We start from the raw sequence: 16,645 nt of genomic DNA, 5'->3' as shown, positions 1-16,645 counted from the left end.
GCGGCGCGTCCGCGGGCAGGAGGAGGTCGCCCGCGTGTTGTACCAGTACGAATCCCGTTGGTATGCACTGTGTACGCCATAATATCCCATAAGAAATTTACCGCTCTCTAACCGGTGTACGCGCGAGGCGGTTTGTCCGGAGTCCTGCGAGACGATGGAAGAAGAGAGATGCGAGAACAGAAGGATAGAAAGGGAGAAAAAGAGGCCGTGCTGTGTCGACAGAAAATATCGCAAAGGCAAAGAGAGAGAGAGAGAGAGAGAGAGAGAGAGAGAGAGAGAGAGAGAGAAAAAGAAGGGAAAAGAGGGCCTGACCGGACCTTCCTTCCGCGCACCGGGCCCCGGCAAAACGTAATTATGCTAATACGCGATTGGTTCGAAAATGTTAAATGCACGAGGCATAGCACCGCGGGCTACCATGAGCCTTCCTCCATTGGTTTCCTCTCTCTCATTCTCTCTTCACTCTCCTCTACTTCGAGCACAGATATTTATGGAATCTTCTTCATCGCGCGCCCGCTACATTCCGCTCCGCTCGCTCGCATCTCGTCTCGTCTCGTCTTGTCTAGAAGAGGCCCCGGAGATCAGAAACGTTTCAATCTCCGTTACTATCGATGGCGTGCCAAGCTGCGTTTCGTCTCCAGACTTCGACGGATTCGATATACGTGACGAGGCTTAATTTATACTCGGTTAGGTTACCAAGTATCGTAACCTAACCGAGTATCGGCCGGTACTGACGAGAAAAATTCATTTTCAGCGAATTCCAATACTACAGCCGTGTTATCTTCCGCAAAGCGCGTCCGCTAATTTCTTTAATCGTGTGCTTCCATTAACGAGGGCAAATTTAGAGGCACGACTAACGAGTAATAAACGTTATCGCGATAGAATGAAACGTAGCTGTAATTTGGAGCAAGCTCCAATTAGTAAATTCATTTGCCTCGATATAGATAAGCCGACGCGCGAAGGCAGTCGCGGTTTGGTGATTTATTCGCTAGCTTAATGAGCCTTCTCGTCCAGTTTAAGATATGTCACCTCGAGTATTTATGTAGAATTGCTATGAAGTTTGTATATTCCATCTAATTTTTACATAGATACATGTAATTTCATTTAGTATCGTGAAACTAAAATGAAATCAGAGTCAATTTTCCATCGCAGACAAATATGGATCTTGGTGGAACTAATATGCCGATAGTGATTTGATGCATTCAAGAGCCGATAGTTGAATCCGCCGCGGGTGGTGCGGCATTATAATAATGTAATTGCCGCAAATGAGGAAAATTGCGCCCGATCAAACCGGCCAAGCGGCTGGCAACGAGGGACCACGAAGAGGTCTCGAGAGCGCGCGACGGCCAATGGCTGCCGCCACGTCAGCTGCCATTTCGATGGAAATGCGATGGATGTGTCCGCTATTTTGTATGATAAAATATTGCTGCAAAAAGCGCCTGGGTAAACCAGACCCGCCTCCATCCCGTGGGCGCAGTCGTTCAAGAAAGAAGAGAGAGAGAGAGAGAGAGAAAGAAAACACGTCGAAGAATGCCTGCATCGAAAACGGGAGAGAAACTTGTTATCTTTCCTTTGTCTTATCGACATTGCAGCGAGATGAAAAAAAGCGTATTTCTGAGAATCTCATGAAACAGACGAGCGAAAAGCAAAAGATATCGCGGCGAAACGAACTCTCAGAGTTTTCTCGTTTGAAAAATCCACGGTCTCGACAGAATTTCCCTCGACAGATGTCTCACTTTCACCGCTCGCGCGGCTATATAATTCCACATGGCTCTAGCTGACTACTGCCTTGTAAAGTATCGGCATTGTCATTTCGCTTTGCCAATCGGAAGACGGGAAGGTATACTACAACGGAAGAAAAAAGAGAGAGACAGAGAAGACGACAAAAAAAAAAAAAAAAAAAAAAAAAAAAAAAAAAAAAAAAAAAAAAGAAACAAGACTGCCGTTGCCGAGCAAACGACTGCAAACTACTGCAAACGAGGTAACGCGTTCGTTGTCGCGTTGGACAGCAAAATGACTCCACTTACGTTAGAGTCGATTCGCGTCGCAGTCTTGACGAATGCACCGTAGATCCAAGCGATTCCGAGCTTTCACTGCAATTACGGAAAATTGCCCTCGCAGTCATAACAGTCGTTTTTCAGGTGTTAAAGGCGACTTATCGCCGAGCGAACGAGGTAATCTCTTACAATACGACCGATCGCGAGAATTTCCAGTCGGCCGTACACTAGTCTTAAGTAGAAAACTACTTCTTGCGGCATGTGAATTTCACACCAAGTTTTTTTAAGTACTTTGAGAATCATTATTTTTTTAAATTTTAATTGAAAATAAAATATAGCTATACGCAAAACAAATTGCAAAAAATAAGATTTGATAGTTGTAGTAATTTAACAAAACAAAAATTATTCTTTACATGAAAAAGACGAAATAGATATTGTGTACATAGATAAAATAATACATTTGAATAGCAAAGAAATAGATTTTACTAATGCAGCTCGCATACGTATGTACCATCGAATTGGATCGGTAATAATAATAATTATGAGCCTTGTAATGCAGAAGAATACTCACCTTTTCGAGCTCGAGGAGGTGAAACCGGAGGACTTGGATCGCTTGAACCATCTGAAAAGAAAAAAAAAAAGGATTGAATAAAAATGCATTCGACGGACGCGGGAGACAGAAAAAAGGCATCGAAGGCTGGTTCGAATCAGGGGAAGAGAAGGCGGCGAAGGCAAGGCTGCAAGGGAGGATCGAGAAGCCGAAGAGGAGAGGGAGGGGCAGAGTAGAAGGAACATGAAGCAGACATGATTTAATCACACGCTGCTGCATCGTCAACGACAGCAGCCCGGCAACACAAGACTGTCACGGTTCTCCGGCGCGGATTCGATCTTTTTATTTGCACGCCCTCTCACGCGCTTCCATTTATCTCTTCCGGTAAATATCGCAGTCGCGATGGAGTCGCAGCAGCGACTATCGCGTCGGCGCGACGGTTATTAACGGAAATTCATTATTATTGCATTCGCATTCCGCTAATTGCATATCTGAACTCGGTCGCGCGGAATTTGGACGGTATGTGGCGAGAGTACTTGATATCACGAGTAAACAAGCATACAGAGATGTCCATAAGAGGCGTTAACTCAGGCGTTAACGTTTGTTAACTGAGAGACTGGCTGCTTCATTTAACTCGAGAGTTTCTGAGAGAAAAAATATTGCAGGGAATATTTCCAGAAACTGGGAAATTTACCTTGACGTTTCCAGACGTTTCCAGACGGTTCCCAACGCGTCTGTAGACATATTTAGAGAAACACCAATGCTTAGATGTATTTGAACTGTAGTTCGACAAATGTGTCTGCGCGAAGTCGAAAAGTGTGATAGTGTCGCTTCTGAGACGCGGTAATCAAAGACTCAGGCAGTCTCGGCAGGACCATCGGTATAATTTTCCGATACGCCATTAACATTAAAGGCCACCCGAGATTCCTTCCTTCTTTACCCCACGCAATCTCCCTGCGAAGGAGATCGTATGTTGCGGCAATGTCATTCTGTCCTCTCTCTTCCTCCTCGGAGAGCAACGAAAGAGGCGATTCAATTAGGCAAAGCGGCAATCTTAATTGTTAATTAACATTATATTTATGCAATTATGGTCCATTATGATTCCGCGCGGCCGATAACGAAGCGGTCGCGATGAGTGCTCCCCGAGATAGTGGACTCCTCCGAAGCCTGCCCACCTTCTACATCCTCGTCGTCTTTTCCTCGCCGAGGAAAGATGTGCTCTTAAGCGAGACAGGGCAGGTATAACACCACCGGTATGAACGACAAGCGAACGAGATATCGGCCTTTGCGAAGTGCATTTCGTTGCTCGTACGCGAGAGATGGAAACGCCATTCGCGTTTCGAATGAAATAAAATCGAAGATTATGGGAATATGCACTTATTGAAAAATTTATGTTTCATATTTACCGCCCATCGAGATGTCGAGATACATGGCTAATATCGAAAATAAAGCTGCGAATAATGTCTTCCTCCTTCCCTTCGTATCAAAATAAAATATATATAGTATAGATGTTGCTGTATTACGATAGTGTCGTAAATGTCCTTATATTTCGAGTCGTTTATATAGTAGAGTAAAAGTTACCCACGACAGCAAAGAATCGAAATTGCCAGAAGAACGGAACAATCGTCCGCATTGTAAGACGAGGCGTCGGCGTCGAAGGAATATGTATCGGGTCTTCGACACTTCAGGGTCCCTCCTCATCGGCGAGCGGAGAGCGAAAAAGGAGAAGAAGAAGAGGGCAGGGGGGGAGGGGGAGGGAAGGGCGAGTAGATAGGAAGAGAAACAAGAACGCGACGAAGCCGACAGAGAGAGAGAGAGAGAGAGAGAGAGAGAGAGAGAGCGGGAGAAAAAAAAGCGAAGATGGTATCGGTTCAGTAACGAACACACAACGCAGAACACCCGGGTGTTCTCTCCCGAGATGGTGCGAGGAGACGCAATTCGCCACGACGTGGTCTTTCTCACTCTCTTCTCCTCGCAACTGATGTTACACACAATGTGTTCTCTATATCCGACGGGTTTTGTTGCTCGCCCGACCAATAACGACTTAGTTACCACGATGCAGCGCCAGCTTCCATCGTTAATCGATCTCCCGCGAATGGGCATCGCGAATACCCTTCACATTCCGATACAAAATTGTAGAAGTTATGAGAAGTAATTTACTTTTTCTCTTTATAAAAAAAAAAAAAAAAAAAAAAAAAAAAAAAAAAAAATAAAAGCTTATTTTTATTTTCATTTGTGTTAATCATAAAATTTTGTACGCGTTAAATGTTTCATTAATTATCTTATTGTTGATCTTTTTACATATTTTTATTAAATTATTAATTAATTACACAAGAAAATTTATAATGCCATCAAGAGATATAAATAGTATCCTCGATATCTTTTCGGTATTTAGATCTTCAACAACAGTACATTTGTCTGTATGACATAGCTATTCGCGAATGAAATCTCTCGTGATGTCTAGTCCAGGCCACATCTCTCCCGTCACTCTCTCTTACATCTTCTCGCCGGCTCTCTTGCTGCGCTCGCAATCTTTCGGCTCGGGAGGTTTTGCCACGATCGCTCATCACGTGTTATTAATTAGGCTTGCGAGCGGCAGTCGAGTATCTCGAGCTCGGGAGGCAGGAGATCCGAGCCAGAGGATGAAGAAGCGGAGGCAGAAGAAAAACTGAGAAACGCACGAAGAAACAGGGAGATGGTGTTATTTATAAGCCGACAGGGACGACGCAGTCGGAAGCAACGCCCGGCGACGAAGGGTGCTCCCCACTTTAAGTTTCCCCTTTCACTCTCTTTCGTTTCTTCGTCATCATGTATGCACATTTCTTCTCTCTCGCTCTCGCTCTCTCTCTGTCTCTCTACCTTCCCCTTCGCTTCCACTCAAGCGCCACTGCACCGTGACGCGCGATGCATGCTGCACCAACGAATGCGTGATGTATGTGCGAGATACGCGCGATGCGCACGTACGAGCGTAAATGAGTGCGGGGATTCGCGCCTCGCGGATGCTGGGCTTCAAAAGTCTGGCGGCTACTCGCGAATATGTATGTTTTGTGAATATATACTCGAGACCACCCGTTCGCATCCTAAATAAGTATGATCCTAAATAACGAAATTAATCTAGAAAAACTTTTTAAAATCATACATATTCCAAATATATAATGTAATAATATTTTAAATATTTAATTAATTTTAGTAAACAAGAAAAAAAAGTTTGACGGCTAATACTCGCAAATATGTTTTGTGACTCTTCAAGACTACCCGTTCGCATCTTAAATGAATACGATTACAAACCAAAGAATTTTATCGATAACAAAGTCAATCTAGAAAAAAATTTCAAATAAAAAAATTACATTTTAAATAATAATAATAAATATTTCAATACTTTTAGCAAACAATGAAGAAAGTATACACGTACTTGTTGCCAAAATTCTCGATTAATTTACACAACTTTTTAAATATAGTAATATAGATGTAAATTTTACGATTAAAATGAGTATCAAGGTTAAAGAAATAATAAATAAAAAATTTTCGTGTAGAGCAGGTCAATGCGTCCCGGCGAAACTGTTCGTTAAAACACCGCGATTAGCATCTTATAATTGATTGCCACGATTTTTGAAGGAATTAAATTCGATCTCGAGTCGCTGATCATAAATCTCGGCGACGGTAATATACCGGTAGTTTTCAACACTTTCAACAAGACTATACAGTGAAATTGTGATTCGGCCTTGACGAGATCGTTATATCTCGCAGCCAGGTTGTGATATCCATATAGGTGGATCTGTACCGGACAGATGGGCTCGTGTACAGCTCATATTAATTAGTCCGCATACGTGCACGGCGGTGGAAAAAGGAATAGGACGATGTCTGACGAGCGAAAGTGAGCTCATGAAAAAGGTGAAGAGATCGTCGGATAAAGAGAGACAAGAGAGAGAGAGAGAAAAGAGAAGCAAGAATGAATGGTCGACTGTGACGACCGAGTACTTGTGTTCGCGCAGGAAAAAATTCATAAACCCGCAATGCATATGTATAAGCGTGGTCACGTCGACGAGAAGCATCGTTATCGATTTAAAATATCTAATTAATTAATGAACCCTCGTCGCACCTTCTACATAAATTCGCGTGAATATTTTGTTGCCTCTCTCTCGCATCCTTCACTCGCGGAAAAACTCCGCGGTGGAGCTCCAAGTAAAAAGACTGAAAATTCACGATCAAATGTGAAAAAGATGGAAAACGAATAAAAACTGTGCGCGCAAATGATTATACGCGAGGCATAAAAAATAACTCTCGCGCGAATAACTCTTTTATCATTACGAGAAAAACGAAGAGCGCGATTTCTTCACGTCTTCATTCCTTGGAAAAACGAGCAATCTCATATAGCCTTAATAATCCTAAAGCTGTTGATAAAATCGCGTCGACTCCCGCGAGATTGCCGTGTTCCAGGATAATACGCTGCGAGTTTCAAGTCGAGCGCATAAATGGCTGTGAAACAGCACGAGATCGCGATATCCACCGCTGATATAATTGCCTGAATCAATTTTAATCGGATCCGGGAATACAATCTCAAAGATGCGAAAGAAAATGAGAGAGGTAATCCTATCGATATAAACGTAAATTATCGGTTCGCAAATGACACGAAGATGGGCGAGAAATCGAATAATAATCGCGTCGTAGCAGGACACGTGCGCTGTAACATCGAGAGCGAAAACAGATCGGCCAGACGTAAATTGCGTCACGCGGATACGAGAGTGCCGCATTCTGGACCTGTATACGCGAGCGACTCTAATGAATGGCCGTTAATTGTATCAATTATTAACGAGGGACGTCACGCGGACGCTGCGACGACTCTTATCGATGTCCAGTGATTTACGAGGCAAACGTTCTCTTCCCCAGATTACCCAAGCGGCTCTCTTTCTCTCGCTCCTCCATCGACTTGTCTGCCTCTCTTTTCAACTCACTGAATGAGTTTTCGCGCCGATTATAATTGCTGTGTCAGATTACCGGTCGCTCGCAACGTCCCGATTGCTTCATTATCGCTTTGTGTTCGACGTTAAACTTGTAGAGAAAAAAAAATAAAATCGTGTTGATGAACATTATCGTCGACGATGTCGCCCGATGTCGACCCATAGCAATTAATTTTCAATCTACCAACGTGACACGATTTGTATATTCGACATCTGCAACAATCCGTGTGACTTATGCAGATAGATTTATCCAGACAACATCTATCGCGTTCGCAACTTTTTTCTCGAACTGATATGAAATTTATTTACGAAACGAGAGAGAGAGAGAGAGAACGCAAGAGAAGACAACACTAAACAATTCGATAATCTGTAATTCAGATTCGAGAAGAAAATAGATGTGTGTAGCGTGTTATGACATTCGAAAGTTACGAAAATTCACAATTCGGTTCACGCGGGGACACCTTCTTCTCTCACTCAATGTGTACACGAGCGAGAAGGTGAATAACCAGCGATACGCGCGGTAGTCGAGAGCGCTATGCAAGCAAGGGACGGTTTATCTACGACCTGGCCGCGCGCTTACAACGCGCGCGAAGACACTCGAAGCGACAATATTTAAACATTGTTAAATCGTGTGATACTTGTCAACGGCAAACACGCCGCTCCTACTTATGTTCCGGTAGTTGGCCGTGCATTGTTCTCTCAATTTTATCGGTATTGCCAACATTATGTTAAATAAATAATCGTAACAAAACAAATCTCAATTTTGTAAAAAAATTTCTGGGCTCCTAAGTTACAATTTTCAAGAGATTTTTCAAATGAATAAAACAAGATATAAAAAACGATGATATTTGTTAAAAATAAATATTTTTGCGCACTCTCTTCTGAACTCACAGAAAAGGTTTTTTTCTCTGCTTCTAGTATAAAGATCAAGAGAGCGAAATTTCTTACAAAACTGTCTGCGACACGTAATCCTATTTCAAACTATCACATTGAACCCTAATCACATATACTGATGTACAGTGATCTTATAGATTAAATAAAATATAGCAAAGTGACAAGTATCACTTTTGTACGCCACGTGTGAATTTTTTTCAGTTACAGCGAATAAGTCATACGAAGGTAAGGAGAAAGTTGCATTTAAAGTATCAATAGCAACAACAATGATATTCAATCAGGACGACTCCAGAGAAGGTTTATATAGAGTGCAAGAACTCCGGACGTCCCGCACGTGCACGTAACGCGGTATTGAGATGATAGTGCGCCCTGGCACGGGCCATCAAAAAGGCGGACTACCGTCTTAATAGCCGAAGATTTATAGTCCCGGCGACTCGGCGCAAAGTCATGGGGTTCCGAAGAGAGGAAGAGAGGAAGAGAGGAAGAGAGAAAGAGAGAGAAGCCTAGCCGTAATATAACCCAACCGAAAGTCCCGTATAGAAAGAAGGCCCACGGTGTATATATGTATAAGGGCGTGTGGCAAAGAAGAAACCACGAAACCAGCCGAGGATCCACTACGGGCGCCCGGATAAACGGAGGAAACGAAGAAAAACGAAGAAAGGGCGCGTCGCGTGATTCCTCGGCCGCTGACTCCGGCCGTTTCTCCGCAGTTGCGAGACGAGAAAATCGAACGGAGCTAAAAACATCTCGTGGCAAATATAATATCCACAATTCGGAGAAAAAAAATCTGGCTTCTTTTATATTTTATTTTTTTTCTCTTCGTACGTAATAATACTGATGCAAAATAGTCATAATCTTTATTTAAAAACTGATATAATGATCGTACTTCTCATACGATTAATTTAACGAGATTGCTCAATTATATCAAAATAGTTAGAATTTTATTTTTGTAAAACATTAGTCGCAGAATAATGCATCGACTGTTTGAATTTCAAATAATTTGACTACTTAGTGGTCTTTTTTGAAAAATTTAATTTTCAAGATAGGGTCTTATACATGGGCGCTTATGAGCACTATAGATGCAAACGCAAATACTAAAATAAAATACACAACAGTAAGAGATTTAGAATAAAAGCTACTCGAGTTTTAGAATAATTATTTACGAATAATTAAGAGAATATAAATATAACTAAGAGAATAATTATTTACAAATAAGAGAACTGATAAGAGAAATATAGTAAAAAATATTATACTTTGTTATACAAATATGTTTCACATAATATCTCTCATAATTAAATATTATACAAAAAAAAAAAAAAAAAAAAAAAACATAATTTTTTTAATTAACAATTTTGAACTAGTTTCTAATTGGTAACAAAAACTTTACATGTATCTAATCTAACTTAAACATAGGCACGTTCCCTTCTTACCGATCCCGAAAAAGTGACTTATCAACCTCCTTAACATCATGATAGTTACAAGTGAGCAACGTTGAAAATCTCACCGATCTTCTGTAAGTGAGACATGCACACGAGGTGGGGTTTCGTATATGCAGAGGCGATCGTTTAACTGCACCTGCATTTTTGCGAATATTTTCGGCAACATTAATGTCTTAACGAGCGGTACAACGAGCTCGGAAGAAGGTGCGCGATGTTGGTTTGCTCTTTTTCGTCGTCGTTTCTCCACATACAGAGACGACATAAACCCGTGAGCAAAACGTACGCCACGGAAGGTGCACCGGCACGCACGCACACCGTGGGACATCCTCGCGGTCGCTAAAAGCATCTCGACTCGCTCCGAAATGATTTTACGCGCTCTTGATTGTCGCCCGCGATCGGGTTCGCGCTTCGTTAGTCTCGCAATGCCTCTCATTTTCTTGCCGAATAATCACATTACAAAACATACATGTATATATAGATATATATATATATATATATACGTCGTATCCGTGCCGTTCTTGTCGTAATACACTCGAGAAATCCATTCAGCGATGTTCGACCAACACAATATGTGTCGTTTTTGCCCGGTGTTACGCACCGTCGACGTCGCCGCCGCTAATTACCGCCATGGGAATTATAAAATCAATTTCTCTACCACGGAATATGCTCCGTATAAATAAAACATTTCCGGTCTTTACGATCGGTAAAGCCTTAACGAGCGCACAAACCCCTCTTGCGAGCGAGCGAACGCGCGCGATTAACGAAGAGTTGTTTAAAGTTGTTTCGGTTTATATTCGAGCACGTGCACGAATCCCTGGTATGTTTGTCCACTCTTATCGGATATTCAATGCACAGATAACTACGCTGGAGTTTAATCAGTTCGAATATATTGATACGCAATGACCCGGTATCGATAAAAGCCACGCGCTCGCGATTCTGCGTCGCGACTCGTCTCATTCCGCACGCTCGCTCGCGCGCGTCTAATTAATTCGTAGCCACGCTTCAACGTACCGAATTTATTAGACGACACGCGATCCCATCTCGTAGTCCCGACGATGACGTATGCGCCGTGGCTTGCTTAAATATTTAACGTATCCAAACGACCGATAATCGACGCCCGTCTCATCGTTCAAACCATCGAGCACGTGCTTTATTTCATATCTTCAAATTTTAATCTCCGCGATTGTAAAATGAATAATACTCGTCGTCAACATGTTAATAACTACTCAAAAGAAATTTAAAAAAAAAGATACATTATATATGTTTTGAAAATAATAAACATTTTAAAATTATTTTGAGAATGTACGAAAGAGAAATAATAATAAATAAATCCCTATATTAAATATAATCGTATTCTACTAAAATTCATGATACTTTATATAATTCTTATTTACAATATTTTAATATTTAAATATATTTAAATATATTTAAATATATATATATATATATATATATATATATATATATATATATATATATATATATATATATAATGTAGTAAAATTCGTTTGAGAAAAAAAGAGAAAAGATAAAATCTACCTTGACAGATTTGGTTTCGCTCTGGTTTGAGAATAATTGTGTCAAGAAGGATTGCGATCAAATCGCAAGGCCACGTTGGTCGCATCATTCGTCGAAAGGCCCACGCATAAGGGACCACCGGAGTGGTCGTATGTTCGGCAGTCCCTCTGTTACATTATACTTTACACATTCGCAACGGTTCTCTCTTTCCTCCCTCAGCACAGTCCGAACAGTGGTTTCCCTTTTGAGTTGAAGGAGTCACTGCGGGACACTCGGACCTTCGCCTTCTTCACCCGAGTTCTTTAGTCCTAATTCACAAACCACTACGGCAAAAAGAAGCGTCGTGGATATAATATCGCCACCAGTATGAGACGGTCCTGGCGTAGGCGGAAGAAGCCCGGCGAATACACACGAGTACGTTCCTGAACCTCAGAACGGGGACCAGATAAATATCTCTTTTTGTCCATCAGTCGGAAGGCACGCCTGTTTCTCAACTTCTCAGGCTACACGAAGCAAAGATAAGACCAACATATTTTTACCGAGGATAAGTAGAAAAAAAAAAAAAAAAAAAAAAAAAAAAAACCGAATGCGTTCCGACAATGTGTTTATCAGTAGTGCTATGCTGGTGCATCGGTCTCAGAAGAAGAGAGCGAGAAAACGTTTTTACGATATTTATATATACGAAGAAAGCGAAAGAAGGATGCGAAGAGAAATTGCACGATATTCGCACAAATATTCCAAAATGCAAGACGCGCGTATATAATACACGCGGTCGTAAAATCTTAATCACACGATTATGATCGTTTCTTTCAGCGCCGCACTGAGAGTCGTTAGTTTCGCGCTGAAAGGTTTTCGTTCGTGGATCCATGCCGGATGTTAAATAATGAACATCATTATTGGAATAATTCAATCAACGGATACTCGTCGATTCTCTCACTTGGTCGTATTGTATAGAAATTGCGAGAAAGTTGCGCTGATGACGCCCGGCGATCCTTTAATATTGACAATCGCGATGGCGACGAGACGGAGAATTGCAACAAAATTGCAATAATCAGCGATAATATTGCCCGTAGCGATCGAGTCTTGGAAACACACGCACGATACTTGCGCTAATCGCGTGCTGAAGGAACGACGACACGCATGCAGCGAAGAGGATGCGAACGGTTCACTTGTCGATTCTTGTCGAATCACTACTCTCGCGTATATATTTTCTTGACTTTTGACCACTTCGATTTCATTCCGAGTTCAAAATATTACGCGCAATTTTACCTAATTTTTCCTTCATTTTTATCGACGTACGAAAACGTATGATGTAATCTATATAATATATATAATATATATGTACAAAATCTATAATACAATAACACAAAAAGATAAAGTTTCCATAAAGAATTATTTGTACACTATTTGTGCGCCTCTAATCTGTCGAGATCCAGAGTTTACTGATTAATGAGTCGCTCGAATTTTTTATCACAGAATGTTTCGGACTGAAATATAGGATGGAATTCATGTAAAATATATGTGTAGCGATTTAAAAATTTCTCTAAACATGACCAAAAATAAAAAAAAGAAATTGATGCAAATAAATGTAAAATAAATTTGACGCAATATGTAAAAACGTCGCGTATTTTATCGTGCCCGAACACATGCGGCGCTTCAACGAATGATTTACATTGCGGGCAATTTTATAAAAAAAAAAAAAAAAAAAGAATATATTTTGACATCTACAGCGCAGTATATATCTACGTAATACAGCTTAAAATTAATCTCGCGATAAGAAAACATTTCGCTTCGATATCGGAATCGTATCTGTTATCCAGAGCAGATTCGACATCGCCGCGGACTTTCCGAGATATTGCGGAACGAAATCTTTACCAACAACTGTTCGGGTTATCGCATTGCGCAAGAATTGCGTTTGTGAATCACACAGAGCACACACAATTAATATTTCATATATACCACAATATTATACATACCATAATTACTTGAAAAATTAATAACCAAGTTCTCTTTAATATCATTTCTTGCCGCGCATTCCGACGTTGCAACGTGCCGCGCCACAAGTAAATCACGAAGGCAAGTCCAACGTCCGGCCGAAGAGTAGAATGCCCCCTCGCAATAATAATTATTCTCCAAACGCAAGACCCGGCAATTAGCATCTCATTGGCTCATTTCTCGCTTATGCTAATGGGAATATTATTTAAGCGCGTATACGAGACGAGGGTTGACCCTCTTCTACCTCCTCTACCTCCTCTACCTCCTCTTCCCGCCATCCGCGTTTCTCGCTCTCTCACGTCCATCTCTGTCGCACAGTCGGCTTCTTCTCGCGAGTTTAGCGGTCCGTCGTGTCGCGCTGCTCGCTTTGCCGCCTTCCGCCGCGCGAAAGACGACGTCTTTTCCTTCGTTCCGTTTACGACGCACGCACTAAAAAGCCGAGACGCCGTTCTGTCCGCCCACGTGGTGTCTCCTCGCGCGATTTCCCCGTTTAGGTCCATCAGGAAACTCTCCGCGATTTACTGGAATACGCGCGAAACCGTCTGAGAGCGTATCGTTATGTCTGGAGATGTTCTAAGAAACTCTCGTGAAAATTCAAAGTGTCTAATCCGTCTTTAAAAATATGTTTTCAAGGAACGCGTTCTATTACATTTAATTTGTACATCGCGACAGATTGAAATTTACGAAAAAGCAGAAAAATTTGTCGGCATTCTATTTGAAATTGTGAATTCCAGCGTCATTTGTGATTAATCGTTGTCTGTAATTGTCTTTACAGATCTTTAGTTTGTCATGTCAGCGACAATCGATCGATATATCGGTTTTGCATGCAAGAATAATGATCACAAATTATAGATTTGCTGCATTCCAAGTCTTTTCATACTCGCACAATCGTTTGTAATACAAAAAAAAAAAAAATAAATAAATAAATAAATAGGTCTCTTCGTCGCAGTACTGACCACTAACAACCGATGAGGAAAACGATGAGGAATTCGCCGCGTTCAACTTGGAAAGCAAGTAATCTAACTCGGTGACTTTTCCGTTCTGCGAAATTATCGGCAAAAAACTCCGCTCGATTAGCGTCCGCAGGATTGCAGAAGAGGAACAGCCTGCACTTCCATTCGAAGAGATAGAGAACGCGGTAAAAGAAAGACGGTCGAGGAATTAGCAAGAGAAAAGAAGAGACTCGAGACTGCCGAAGAGAAAGAGAAGACGGGAGGCGGCGGAAGAAGAGAGTAAGGCCGAACGAGGCGGACGAAGCAAAAAGCGCGAATGTTACGTGCCTCTTCTTTACGATAGAAGCTCATTGCTCGTAGATTGCGATTTGCCACGGACGTAATGAAGCCACGCCACCTTCCGCCAGCCTTCCTACCGGTAACTACCGGTAAGCAACTACGCAACGGTGACTGCACTAGTGAATGTAACAACGAATGCATCAGCCTCGAGAAGCCTTCCAGTCGACCTACCATAGGCTAGTGCTGGTATAAGTGGTAGACGATATAAAAATTTTTATCCGATTAGTCCATTTAACTTTCTCGATTTATTACTCGTCACACCTGCCAGAAGCGGCTTTTTACGAATACGCACATTGAGAATAGCCGTGAGCTATGCGCAGATTTCACGTGATTTATACTTTGATCCAAAAAGTAATAAATAGTAAGCTAGTAAAAATAACAAGTTTTAAGGATTCCAAAAGGTATAATAATTATACATTAAGGCGATTTCGCATCTTGAATGTTAGATATCATCGTATGTATTTTTTTTTTTTTTTACTTTGCATTATTATTGTATAAGTAAAATTGTTTTTACCTCCCAAATTTTCATATATACATATATGTAGTTTCCCCCCGCCCCCTCTTTCTCTCTCTCTCTCTCTCTCTCTTTCTTTATACTCCTATTTTTAAATAAGATCAGTCGACAGTTGTGACAACGGTGGTGAGAGACACAAGTTACCACCTTGCGGGAATATTTACGGTCGTGACAAGCCAGGTAACGGACGTGACGTTTCGAAAAATTGTGGGCAACAGCGCGAGAACAGAGCTGGGCGAAATGCATTCCTCGCTATTACTCTCGCTATCTTTATCTTGTCTCATACAAAAAGTCAAAATAAGAAAAACAGCAGTTTGGCATTAACTCAATACACTGATTTTGAAAAATGTAGCATTTCTATATATATATTTTTTTTTAAATAAGAATTGTCCTCACTGATGTCAAAAACGTCTTCACGAAAATAACTTAATATGTGCAACAATAAAAATATATATATTTATCGAATATACTCCTGTCAAACAAAATTGACTAATAAATAAAAAAAATTCATATTACAATTTAAATAAAATAATAAGATATTTTTGATCAAAAATGTTACAATCGTAAAATTTTACTCTTCATATATATAGCAAATCTATAACGTTATTTGAATATTTGAAAACAAATACTCAATTGAATTCTCAATTCTAATTGTACTAAATTGTATTTTATAAGCACATGCGAGTAAAAATTAATATTTAAGTATTTTAAAAATATTATTTTCATTTATGTTAGTTATGCTGATATGAACATAAAGATATAATTTTTTAGACATAATCTTAAATAATTCAAATCTGAATCTTAAAATATTCAAGTTTTTCTGCGCGTGCATAACGACTAATAGTCTTTAGAAAACAATAACTACTAAAAATAGTTCATATACAATATATGTATTTTAATGATTTCATGCAGTTCTTGTGAAAAACCTTGAAGAGCACAATATGAGCCGTAGAAGAACTACGTCAGAAATGGCAACAACTTCTCAAGGAATTCATAATGGCGGTTTGATTCTAAGTTGTCCTAACCATCGCGGTAAGGCCTCGCGTACGCATTCTCATCGACGAAAAATACACACTCGGAGTTATTTAAAAAGCCCACTCTACCCCGTTATCTCGATCGGAGTGCGCGTGCGGAGGGTCGCCTAAAATATTTCTTCCTCTGCATCTTTTCGACGATCAACTTTCGACGTTGAAACTTTGAGCAAAATGGCCATCAACACGTCCACTCAGAAAACAATATACCGTACAAGAATATTGCCGCGTATTTTTAATTAAACTGTTTTTAACTTGAATTTTTAATTATCGAACCATAAACTAAGTCTGAAAATTACTTCATTGACCTTCCAATACACTACTATAATATATGCTATCCGGATCGAATTATGCATATTATATTTGATATTTCAGATATTTATTCATAATAAATAATAAAATAAATAAATAAATAATTAAATTACACATTATGTATTTATCTATTAATAAAAATTTGAAT

The 16,645-nt window shown here is 40.5% G+C and overlaps 1 protein-coding gene across 5 annotated transcripts in view; it reads right to left on the bottom strand.

The window, feature by feature from the left end:
- Hth (Meis homeobox homothorax) overlaps positions 1–16,645 on the bottom strand; it is a 430,487-nt gene that overhangs the window by 340,817 nt on the left and 73,025 nt on the right. For all 5 annotated transcript variants that reach the window (XM_072889618.1, XM_072889616.1, XM_072889619.1 and 2 more), the window contains one exon: positions 2,566–2,616. In XM_072889618.1, coding sequence (XP_072745719.1) covers positions 2,566–2,616 — 51 coding nt within the window. The remainder of the gene's footprint in view (positions 1–2,565; positions 2,617–16,645) is intronic.

This window comes from Anoplolepis gracilipes, chromosome 4, assembly GCF_047496725.1.
Source record: "Anoplolepis gracilipes chromosome 4, ASM4749672v1, whole genome shotgun sequence".
Lineage (NCBI taxonomy): Eukaryota > Metazoa > Arthropoda > Insecta > Hymenoptera > Formicidae > Anoplolepis > Anoplolepis gracilipes.
The sequence above is the reverse complement of the archived record's forward strand: the minus strand, read 5'-3'. Positions and strand labels throughout refer to the sequence as shown.